The 12,199-nt window shown below is 39.4% G+C and overlaps 1 protein-coding gene across 1 annotated transcript in view; it reads right to left on the bottom strand.

Annotated features, from left to right (window-relative positions):
* Nell1 (NEL-like 1) overlaps window positions 1-12,199 on the bottom strand; it is an 887,940-nt gene that overhangs the window by 4,231 nt on the left and 871,510 nt on the right. Inside the window, exons 17-19 of the mRNA NM_001037906.2 lie at window positions 10,383-10,576; window positions 5,054-5,230; window positions 2,631-2,855 (exon numbers count right to left, since the gene is read on the bottom strand). Of these exons, the coding sequence (NP_001032995.1) occupies window positions 2,631-2,855; window positions 5,054-5,230; window positions 10,383-10,576 (596 nt within the window). The remainder of the gene's footprint in view (window positions 1-2,630; window positions 2,856-5,053; window positions 5,231-10,382; window positions 10,577-12,199) is intronic.

Below are 12,199 nucleotides of genomic sequence, written 5' to 3'. Positions count from 1 at the left end.
AACACTCCTCCATTGCTAGCTAGTTGGAGTGCAAATTGTACAGCTACTATGAAAATCAATATGATGGTTCCTCAGATAGATGGGAAACGATCTACCTCAAGATCTAGTTCTACTGACATCCTGAAATTTGCAGGCAAACAGAAAGAGTTAGAAAATAATCATCTTGAGTTACATAGTCCAGACCCATAAGGATAAGTATGGTATATATATATATGTGTGTGTGTGTGTGTGTGTGTGTGTGTGTGTGTGTGTGTGTGTGTGTATGTAATCACGTATATGTATAGTAGCTGTTTGATCAATGAGTAAGGACCAAGCTACTATCCATAGAACCATAGAGGTTAGATAAAGAGTAAGGGACTAGATGGCATGGATAAATCTCCCTGGGAAGGAGAAATAGAATATATAGTTATGGATGGAAGAGCTGTTTAGGGATGGACAAGAACAGGAGGATCAAATGAGAAGGGGGATAGATGAAGAAGGAAATACAGGGAAGGACATCTTTACTGGGGCAATTTGAGGGGTCATATTGTAACCTATCTAGTAGAAGCTCCTATGATATAAACATATATAAAGGATATCTAAATTCCAACTGGACATATCTTATCACTAAATGGTACTTCCAGTGCTGGGAATGGATGAATTATATCTAATTGAGTTGCTGGCCAAAGGAGTCCATGGGAATTCCCAAACTACCTAAGCTATTACCAAAGCTATGTAGGTTGCTCTCCATAAATTGATAGCGAAAACACATATACACCTTATTAATTATAGAGAATTGAGATGGTGTCTATGCTGATCTAAAGAAAAAGAAGTAGAAATAAAGTGACTCTGAATGACATTCTGCCATACTCATAGCTCAATGATTTGTTCAGCCAGCATCATGGAAGCTTCCTCCTGAAGCAGATGAGAAAATACAGAGACCCAAAGCCAAACAGTATCCAGAGACTGAGAGATCGCAGAACACTTAGCCTTCAGTGGAACATGTGCATCAAATTCCTCCTCAGGAACAAAGAACCTCACAGAAAATGAGACAGAAAGAAGGTAAGAGCTAGAGGAGATAAAGGACCCCAAACAAGGCCTTCAAAACAATATTACCAATGAACATATGAACTCACTGAGATTGAGGTAGCAAGCACGGGGACTACACAGAGCTGAAAGAAGTGAACACACACACACCTACCACATACAAATGGAAATTTCTTTTGCTCTAAGGGAGTCTCATGAGGGAAACAAATAATCTTAAGGGTAGGCTCCATGCCCAGCAGTAGACAGCCAATAGATAATCAATAGATAATCAATGCAATGGCATCTCTGCTGTTACCTTGACTCATAATGTCATAGCAGAGCTTTTTGTCTCTTTGTTTAAAGTTTAGTTTAGTTTTTATTTTTACTTTAATATGTTACCCTACACAGCCTTTGTGTAAATATTATGGCCTCTGGTTACTGGAGTCCTGAGTGTACAAATAGATCTCTGCATCTACTTTTTTCTTGTGCATTTTCTGGGGCTCTTTTCCTTCTATTTGCTTTGTCCTATTCCAATGTATTTATATAATCTTATTCTATTTGATTTTAAAAATTCTTATCCTTTAGATTCCTGTTTGTTTTCAAAGGAGAGACAGGAAGGAGGTGGACCTTGAAGTGAGAGTAGGTAGAGAGAAACTTGGAGTAATAGAGGGAGGGAAAACTATAATCAGGATATATTGTATGAAAAAAATCCATTTTCAATAAAAGAAAATGGGGGAAATGAAATTGAACAACTCAGGTGCCTATGTCTCTTGGCCACATTGATTGTGGTTGGTGAATTTCCAGATGGGGATCGTGGCTCTTTGGCTATAGAAGGCCTGACATTATTTTTCTATTGGGAATTAATCTTAATATACTACATTCTAGGAAACAGAAAAGTGTCTATACTAATAAATCTAAAAAATGACAAGCTAGAAAGGCTCCATTGATGGCTGAGGTGGGGGTAGGCTTTGATGGGACCAAGTGCACTATCATTTTTAATGATCTTAATCATGAGAATCTCAACACAATGCTCTGCCTGAGATTTTGACTGTGCTTGATGAAGCATCACTGTAAGCTGCCTGTGGTCATAACTCTATGAACACTGAAGAGAGGGAGGCCCACCTTTCAAGTCTGAAAGACACAGGGGGATATTTTATGGGAAATCTTCCAAAAAAAAATCAGACACATAATAGCAGTCAAAAATTACAAGAGATTCAGGAATATGGTTGGCAAGGCAAAATAAAACAGAATAAGCTCCTATATAGATCTCTGTCTTCTGACACTACTGATGGTTTCTGTAATTTTCTAGAATAAAGTTAAGAATTTCTAGGCTTGCTCTCTCTTCCCTCCCCTTCCCTCTGTTCTCTCCCATTATTTTTCTATATTGCAGATTAAAATAACTTTCATTCTCTGGGATTAAGATTAGTCAGTGGTTAAAATTCAGTAATGTTAAGGCAAATTTGTATTACTCCACGTCCATTTGGAAACTGCCTTTATACGAGGACCAGCTCTTATCTGTCTACACTTAATGTCCTCCTGTGAGAACATACACTCCATGGAATCTGAATCCAGAGATTTCAAAAGGAAACTCTCTGTGGCTCACAACCCCCAGGGCTGATGGTTACCTTGCATTGACAGGTTGTACAGGGAGATCCAGCCATTGTCCACACTGCGCCGCTCAGCCTCGAAATACCAGAGCTGTCCAGGCAAGTTTTTCTGATGTCATAGGCAATATTATCAGCCAGGCAGGGGTCACTGACACAGCGGGGACAACACTCTCCTTCAAAGATGGCTGTGTATTCACAGCTCAAACTAGGGCAAGCTAGAGGCCAGCAGTCTGCCTCTCCTTCCTGTGGAGAGAAAGATGAAATAAGTTGTCCTCATCCTTACACAGTTTTATATTCCCAGTATCCCTTGGGGGAAGGAAAGTGTTACAAATCTCATTATTTTCTTACTGAATGCTTCCAGCCGGAACCCTAATGTGTATGATCCATCCTCCTCTGTGAAGATATACCTTTTACACACATACCTTTTAAGGAGATATCACTTCCTCGGGATGGTTTTGCTGACTACCTAACCCACAGTTCACAGACAGTCTTTAATTAGCTTGTTTGTGTTCTAAGCACGGAATATAGTTATTTTCATCAAAGTGTACTGTTTGTTTTTTCAGGTTATGCTGCATAATTGGTAAGTGTTGAGTTCAACATTAACTTGAACTTTTGGATTGTATTGTTTGTTTTCTTCCCTGATGATGTTCAGAGATTTGTTTAACAGATACTAATAGAACAAACAAGCAATCAGATAGTCGCGTGAGGGTAGTGTATAAAGAGATAACCACTTCTTTTCAGGTCCAAAGGGAGACCTGGAGACATGGAATATTTCAACAGCTGCATCAGCTGGGATGCAGGATTCAAGTTCAGAGCTGAAGCTGGTTGTTCTCTGGACAAACCATCCCATCACTCTAAGGTCTCCAAATCACAGCTTAAATGGAGCCTCTACCTGAGTCCTCTTCTGACCGCAGGCACCACTGAGCTGCCTATGGCAACGAGGTTTCTCCACACAGGTTCACTGTTATCATGGCCCTGTCAACTGCAGTGATTCTCATTTACTTAATTATTCAGTCAATGTCTCCATATTCTAGGCTTATTCATGCTGTGACTGTGTCTGCCTTGCTTGTATATCACTAGGAGTCTGGCACAGGCAATTCTTGATGAAGTATTTCATAAATGAGACCGATATTATTCTAAAGGAATTTTAAGTTAATGCTCAATAGCTTCTGTGAGTTGAAAAATAAATGTACATCCCAAAGACTGGACATTCAAGATGTCCTTTTTGAAACTCTTTGAATGAAAATGTCACGTAGAAGATAAATGCCAGTAATCCCAGCTATCTGATGACTGGCTTCTCAAGGAAGAAAAATGGTTTTCCAGAATGACACTGGAAACAGGTCTACAGTTATCCTGAATGTGTTTGTCCTTGGAAGGGAATCTGTAAAGTTGCACATGAACAGAATTTATCTATGTTGCAGTCTTAGTATTAAGATGGATTGTAAAGGCTCCATGTGATGACCGCTTGCACGTTAACTTGGGGATTTATGGAAACTTAGAGAACAAGTTCTCTGGGTGCTAGATTTTATATAATACACAGAAAGAGAAAAATTCATTTCAATAAATATTAAGCACCAATCTAAAAGCTTTCCTTATAAGCTGACTCAGGAAGAATGCTCCGAGATGGAGCAGATGGAGCACCGCAGTTCTCAATGTACCGTGCCCTCAAGTCTTAGAAATCGTTGTCTGTACAGTAGTTTAAAACACATTGAACCAGATATGGAAATTGTGTGTTTTCTTTGAACTTCCCCAAATCCAGGCACAGTATTAATACCTGTATATTAATATTTAAAATAATGTTATTTGTTCTGTTTGAGCAGCATCTTCAAGGGATATCAGAGCATCAGTACTAGTTGCCACATTAAGGATCTTCCGTGACACTCAGCCAAGTGCTTGCTGTACAATGAATATGGTACTTATCTTTCACACACATTCTCTTAACTTCTCAAGAATCTTTGAACTGGTACTTTTATGGAAAAGACTAACCACTGAAATGCTTTGATATATCCAAAGTGTCTACATCAAGCTGACCTAGGAGACAATTATGGAATTGGATTCTCACTATTGCTCACCCAAACTCCATCACTTCTATTATGTTTTTTTTCTATTGGCAATATTAAGGATTATGTCAAAAACAAAAACACACTTGGCTCTGTCTGGACAATCACTACCTCTCAAACCATTTAATTTTCTTTGCTAAAGTATATAGGTATATACAAACTGCTCAGGTTAAATCTGTTCTATAAATTCATTATTTTTACTTTTGCAACATTTTAAATGCAATGTAAATATCTCCAGGCATAACACATGGCCACTGGTTAAGCATAACCCATGATACTCTGTATAATACTGGGAACATCTTGGAACTCCTGCCCAAAAGCTCTCAAGTTTATAACGTTTTCTACAGTAAAGGCACCAGGATCCTTAGGGACAGGACATACCAGACATCGGCACTGCTGGCAGCTGTGGGTCCAGTTGTCTCCACTTCGATAGAGCTTCTGTCCGCTTTGATCTAAACATTGGCTAGTGACCCTGGTGTCACACTCTGGGCAGCAGAAAAGGTCAACATTTGGATTCTGGCAATCACAAGCTGTCCGCCGGCAGAATATCTTCCCATCCTGTTGCGAAGTAAGGTCAAGAAGGTTTTGTGATTAGGAAAACATATGCACAGATGTACTCCAAAAATCAAGCCTTGCAAATGCACCATAGAGCTCACAGAATAAACTTCTTAGCTCTGAATCTATATTGTCTACTTCCCATCTTGTTCAAAGCAGGCACAGCCTTTCTTTCCTGGAGCCAGCCAAGTCAAAATGGAAACATTGCTAAGTGTACCCAAGGGATAAACATCAGTATGTTCTTTGAATATTTAAAAATATGTTTCTGTGAAGCAGGGGCTATCCCTGACTCGGTTGCCAGTGTGTGACTTCTGTTCCCCTAACTGTGCTGCCTTGTCTGGCCTCAGTGAGAGAGGATGCACCTAGCACTGCAGTGACTTGATCTTCCAGGGTAGGTTGGTACCCAGGACAGGCCTCCCCTTCCTCTGAGGAGAATAGGGGTGATACTGGTGAGAGGCAATATAAAAGGGAACTGGTAGGAGTGGCTGTGATTGGGATGTAAAGTGAATAAATAAATTAATTAATAGAAAAGACATGTTTCTGTTTCAGGATTAGAGCTAATATAAGCAGTTAAAATGAATATGATTAAGAATTCATTCCAGAGTGGTGGGGAAACAGACAAGAAGTGGAAAGTGGAAAAAACCTGGGAAATGAGGGGAAATAAGAGAAAACTGCAGTGGTGTGTGCGTGTGTGTGTGTGTGTGTGTGTGTGTGTGTGTGAAAATGTAATGAAAACATTGTATTGTGTGCTATGACAATCAATAAGACAATAACCCCATTTCAGTGGAAACCATGTAAGTACATTGTCCTAATATACAAGAATACCGGCAAACACACTGAAATGCACTGCCTACTTTCATACATGTCCCATTCATAAGGGATATGGGAAGAATTAAATGAGGTCCAGAGACATTAAGTGCTTTATAGAGATCACACAGTACAGCATCATCTCTAAGCCTATAATTGAGCCTGAGAGTTTCAAAAGATTTTGCTTCCACAAGTCTTTACGTTGCTTATTTGCAGAGCTTATGACCAGTTGTCACCTTCCTCCATGAAACAGTTCATCAAATGATAGACACATTCCAATTTCAGGAGTATTAGTCTTGGAAACTCAGTTATAAGGCACTGGAGGTCAATATCACTGGACATTAAGACTGAGTGCTTATAGCATGTCTATTATCTATTTATCAAACCAGTGTCATATTTCTGTTGATGGGGAAGCTAAAGTGTAAGGACTTTGGCTACATTTATGGATACAGTTATTTTTGTTAAAGATTTACCTTTCTTAAAGAATAATTGTGTGTGTGTGTGTGTGTGTGTGTGTGTGTGTGTGTGTGTGTGTGTTCCTATAGAGATCACAGTGGTCACTGGATCCTCTGGAGTGGAAGCCTCAGGTGGTGGTAAACTACCTTATGTTGGTGCTAGAAACTGAGCTTGAGTCCTTTAGAAGAATAACTGACCTAGCTCCCATTATCTCCCTACAGTTATGTTTTTGAGTATTTTTAAAATTAAACCTTAGGGGTAGAAGATAATCTAAAGGACATAAAGTCTACCCATACTGTAACAGCTAAGGCTAAAAGTTACAAAGACTATACTTGAGGCTATCCATTCTTGGGAGCTCACACCATGAAGCTATTCGGGGCACATGTCTGTGTGTCTTAGTCTTGTTATCTCTTTGCTGATTTTAGTTACTATTCTTTGAAACCATAGCCCTTGTATTCTTTTATAACATTTCTTAGAAGCTAATTTGTAAGTGTTCACCAAATTACTCCTTCTGGGAAAAACATTTCTGACTCCTCAATCTGTTCCCATTATTTGTAATTTTTCACTACAAAGAAACTTAGTTGGCTACCTCCTTCAATCTTTGACTATTGAGCATGATCTTCAACATCTTTATTAGCTATCTTCTAGAAAATTATATCAATCATTTACCTATATTACATGTTAATATAATGATTCATGAAGTAGAAATTTATGCCTTCATTTCTCAAGTCAGGTAACTGCATATAAGTCTTGAGAAACAAGGAGTGACATGGGTTTGTTTCGCCATGGTTTTAACTTTCAGTGTGTTTTCTCTAATGCAGTCTGCTTTGCCTTCTTATTTTGCTTATGTCACAGTGTTGACTGATAGTGAGCTTAATGAAGACAAAAACCTCATTAATCCCTGCCCCTTCTTCCCGTGGCTTGTTGATTGGGCATATGTGTGTTTTCTGATGCATGTTGCATATCATCCTATTAGATCCACCTCACCTCTCTTGCCAGTCACAGCTTTTATCAGACACTGTATCTGTCATCTCCCATGAATATGCAGCTTCATAGTTATGGATATCTGCAAACGCAATGGACCTACCTAAGAGGTGGTAGTCTACTTCTTCCATAAGAATGGATGAAAAGGTAAGTTCGATGGAAGCTAAAGTGGAAACCCTTAAAAAGAACTACATTTCTTACAGAGAGTGGAAGGGAGATGCTGGCTACTTTTGTCTTGTAATTACTGAAGAGTATGGAAAGGGGCCTTTACTCAAATTTTATATATTGTCTCTACTATAAAAATGATAAAAGAGAACTGTTCTGAGATTAAATACACACAGATACTTGTATGTGCACACATATACATTAATTTTATAAAAACACAGACTTTCTATAAGTATGTAAATATGTGTAATTGTAGAGAGTGAGATATACAAAAATATACACAAAGACACAGAAAGAGCAAGAGGTGGGGGGAATCTAGAGGTGATCAGGTGAATTAAACAAGATATTTTACATAGCCTACCACTAATGAGTACAGATCATAGGAATCTTCCAACAAGAAGTCCTTGGCATACTGGCTTATATCACAATTCCAATCACTTTCACTAAAATAATATTTCACAATAGTTTTGTATAACATGTCATCTTTCTTGTTTTAGTGCTGGGAATTGAACCTAGAGACACACATGTACCAGGCAAGCACTTTACCATACACTCTGTATCCCCAAGCCCCGTTAGCTTCATTTCATTACTAATCTATTTCACTTCCTAGGTGCTGAAGGTCTAAGCATTAGGAACCACATGGCAAACCAGAATCAAGCAAAATGAGAAATTATTTTCACAGATTACTATATTTCTTTCCATGAGATTCAACCCTACCTACTAGTTAAGAGAATGAATAGAAATGAGTGGATAGCCTTCAGGGTTAGTGTAGAATAAAGCAATTTCACATCTCATCAATTATGTGACAATGCCATTGAGGCCCCTCTTAGCTTCTATTAGGTTTCAGAACAATGACAATGTTCCAGTTAGCTTTGAATTACTGAGCAAACCCGTCAAGAAAATTCATGTTTGATAATGGGAATGCCAAAGGTGGCTTCATTAATACAACTATTAATATGATTATAAAGGCTTATTCAGAGAGTGCAATCACACTGGAAACAAGTGTGAGTGAGAACAGGCCCATCTCAGCAGGCTGTCCTCCTCATTTTGTTCTGTGGGCTGTACCAAGAGCCTGACCCCTGTCTAGCTAAGATGGTGATCCCAGTTCCATTGAGATATCAAAGCTGAATTCTCACTCTTCTGCTCAGCACTTCAGTGTTTCCACATAACTTTATAATGAAAGTTCAACCATGCACAATTAATACGAATTGTGTTTAAATTAATTCTAGATTTTTAAAAGCAGGGCAATTCTCACTGATAGAAAAATATTTGAATATATTATACGGTGTAAAACCACCTGGTTCAGTACTACATTTGATAGCATTCACATGGCTGCCGATAATGTCCTATCCATGTCCTATATTTCTAAGCTGAGTCTCTGAGCTCTCTGAAATTGGAAGGACAGCTGGCCTCACTGGCTTCTAATACACCAGTCTGTGGGGGAAGAGTTAGCTTTGGGACAGTGCAGACCAAAGGCCCAGATAATCTGTAAGTGGGTACCTTGATGAAGAGGATGGCTTACTTGGTTCCCACAGCTAGTTTCTTCATTGTTCAGAGCGGTGCGCACATGTAATATGATGCTGTCTTATACTTATGATTTATTTGGAATATGGCCTAGTATATGGTGCTTAATAAATGGGAAAATACTTGTAAATTTGGGTTATGGAACTAGGTTTAAGTGGAAAGGGAGGAAACATGTGCCATGGGTTTAGGACCTGGTGAACTATCTCTTCCAAGTAGACCCCTGGGTTCTGTTGAGTGTGGCCAGATGTCAGTGCACATGGGTTTCTCAGGCTCAATCCTGCTCTATTTCTGAGTAACACAGGATTTATTAGGAGACTTGGCTTCCAAAGGAGCTACTAAGCAAATAATGTTTCTTGTTTTATACGCCTTTAAAGCCCAAGATTAAATAATCTCATTCCATCATTTAAGCCCCCAAACTACGGCAACATAAGGACAGATGAAAATAAAATGGCAAAATCAACAAAAGAAGAAACAAAGCATGAAGAAATCAAACACTTAACAGGTCCATTGTGCAAAGCAATAAGTAACACAACAATGCTACAGAATTGTGTTTCCATCAGCAAGCAATTTGCTTTCTTGGGACTCAGCCTAAGAGACCTGAGACTTAGCACTGAGAAAGACAAAGACATTGGTTACAAAGGAACCACTACACTATTAGAGAAGTGTTGTTTCCTTGTTTTCTGAGGATTTAGATTAAGAGATACTCCCTCAATTGGTGACAAGGGAACCACAATGCTACCCTCACCATTTGTCCATCCATTCATGTCTGACCACTAAAGGAATGATCTGTGAGCCTGGCTTTTCTTGATGATATCCCCACAAGCAATGAGCCAGTGAAGCAGAGTCCTTGCAAATGACAATTTTAGATAGAGATTTCTAAGCTAGCAAGCTTGAATAAGTGTAGAAATGTAGGTTCCTGAAAATTCTCACTTGACCAACAAAGAAAGTACTGTGGCTCTCAGTTCAAGAAGCAACCTTGACTGTTCTTCCCAGCTTCTCCTGATAGGCAGCCTCTTCTCAAGGTTGCAATCAGCTGGCCACAAAGAGAAGAGTGAATCCAAATACAATTGCCTAGTCAAGCATCATCAGTTAGCTATATTGTAGGCTAGAATACATAGACCCTTTTGAAAAGTTAGGGACTCATGAACACAAGGGCAGAAAGAAGCCCATGGTGGGCGGAGAGGAAGAATATACCCTTCATTGTATCCAGTCAGCTTACCTTACAGGAACAGACTGAACACCTGTCTTCTCTCAGAATCCACACCTGCCCATTATGCTTCAGCCCCCCTTCGTGGGGACAGTCACCAGAGCAGGAGGGCCCAGAGGGACACAGGCAGTCAAATCCTCCTGCTAAGTTGATGCAGGCAGAGTCATTCCAACAAGTGTGAGTTCTTAAGGCACATTCATCAATATCTGCAATAAATAAAGCATGGAACTTCAAAACCCAGGCAAGTAAACTCAGGAAACAACAATACACAGTACCATTGAGCAGCACTAACTCAGATTTACCTGTTGTTGGGTCCTTTTTCATCTGCATTTGCTCATTTACTCTACAAGGCTCTGTGGAGGAGAATCACGGTACTAAGGCTTATGGAGTGTAAGTGCCCAGTGCCAAGCAGCCTGAAGCTTCTGTGAGATCAAATTTATAGCTGCCCAACTAGTTAAAATATCCACTTTCACCTCTAGTCTCTTAGAGTGGCCATGAATTTTGTTAACTCATCAATTACAGAATATATTCTTTGAAGCTTAGCTCTCATAGAAAAGAATTGTGTGTGCACAAGCCACTGAGCAGAAACAAGTGGGTAATTAGAGCAACTGTGACTCAGCCAGTCTGCCCCAGATCCTGATGCCAGGGCTTTTTATGAAAGAAGAGGTTGCATGATTCTTGGTGTCTTATTTAATATTAAAATACTTAGCATCCTAGTGGACAAAAAAAAAAAAAAAAAAAAAAAAAAAGGTCTCACAAAAAAAAAAAAAAAAAATCAAGGCTCCAGAATATGGCTTGGATGCTGATGAAGGCAAGCATATTGAATATTGTGTTCACTGACAGCCTAATAGGGAAATCAGACAAATCCAGTCACTCTACCTGACAGTTCAAACTTGAGTGACCTCTAAGTCTTAAACACACTCCTGCCTAGTCTCTCTTGAGCCCTTTCCTGACAGCCAAGCTTGAAAGGCAGCCAGTTTTGCCTGTAAATGGCTACTTTAAAAGAAACGTATTCATTACATTTAGATCAAATATCTTAGCCAGCAACTTCTGCTCATTGGTGCTGGTGTCATATCAAGAAAATTGTACTTGGCCTTTCTTTCTATATGCATTTAAGCTTTATTGGAAGGCACTTGTCTTGTGTCTGTCAGAATCTTCTACTCCCTTGGTTAATCTCTAGCCATGTCTATAAATACCATTCAGATGATGAAATTCCATTATGTACAAGGCTATTGGCACAACAGATGTGACTGATATTAAAAGTAACACAAAAGAGCATGCAAGATACTGCTGTCACAAAGCTGATGAAACAGAATGCATGACTTGGAGACCCATTGACAAGGCCCATTGATCGTTAGACAGGAATCTTGTAGGAGGCAGAATGTTAGAATAATGTCATCTCATCTGAATCCCATCCTAATATCTGTGTGAAGTTGTACTTCATTAGGATTAAATAATAAACCCTCCTCAGGGAAACTTTTTTTTTCCTTGCTGGAAGTTAACACAGAGGCTCACAATTAGACAGTGTGCAGAGAGTACCCAGTCCTTCCAGTCCTTAATGGGATATCTTCAGGGTATCTTCATTAAACTCCTCCCTTTAGGGATCAGGGAGCTCTGGGGAAGAGGAATCGAAAGGATTGTAAGAGCCAGAGGGGATGGATTACTCCAAGAAACGTGTGGTTTCTAGACACAGCAAAACAGATGCACTCATATCTCACAGATGAACTCATAGAGACTATGGCATAATGTACAAGACCTGCAGAGGTTCAAGTCAGACTTGGTACCAGCACTGAGAAGGGGAAGTGGACAGAGGCCCATCCCTAATCAAG

This window comes from Mus musculus, chromosome 7 (genome assembly GCF_000001635.26).
Source record: "Mus musculus strain C57BL/6J chromosome 7, GRCm38.p6 C57BL/6J".
Classification (NCBI taxonomy): domain Eukaryota; kingdom Metazoa; phylum Chordata; class Mammalia; order Rodentia; family Muridae; genus Mus; species Mus musculus.
The sequence above is the reverse complement of the archived record's forward strand: the minus strand, read 5'-3'. Positions and strand labels throughout refer to the sequence as shown.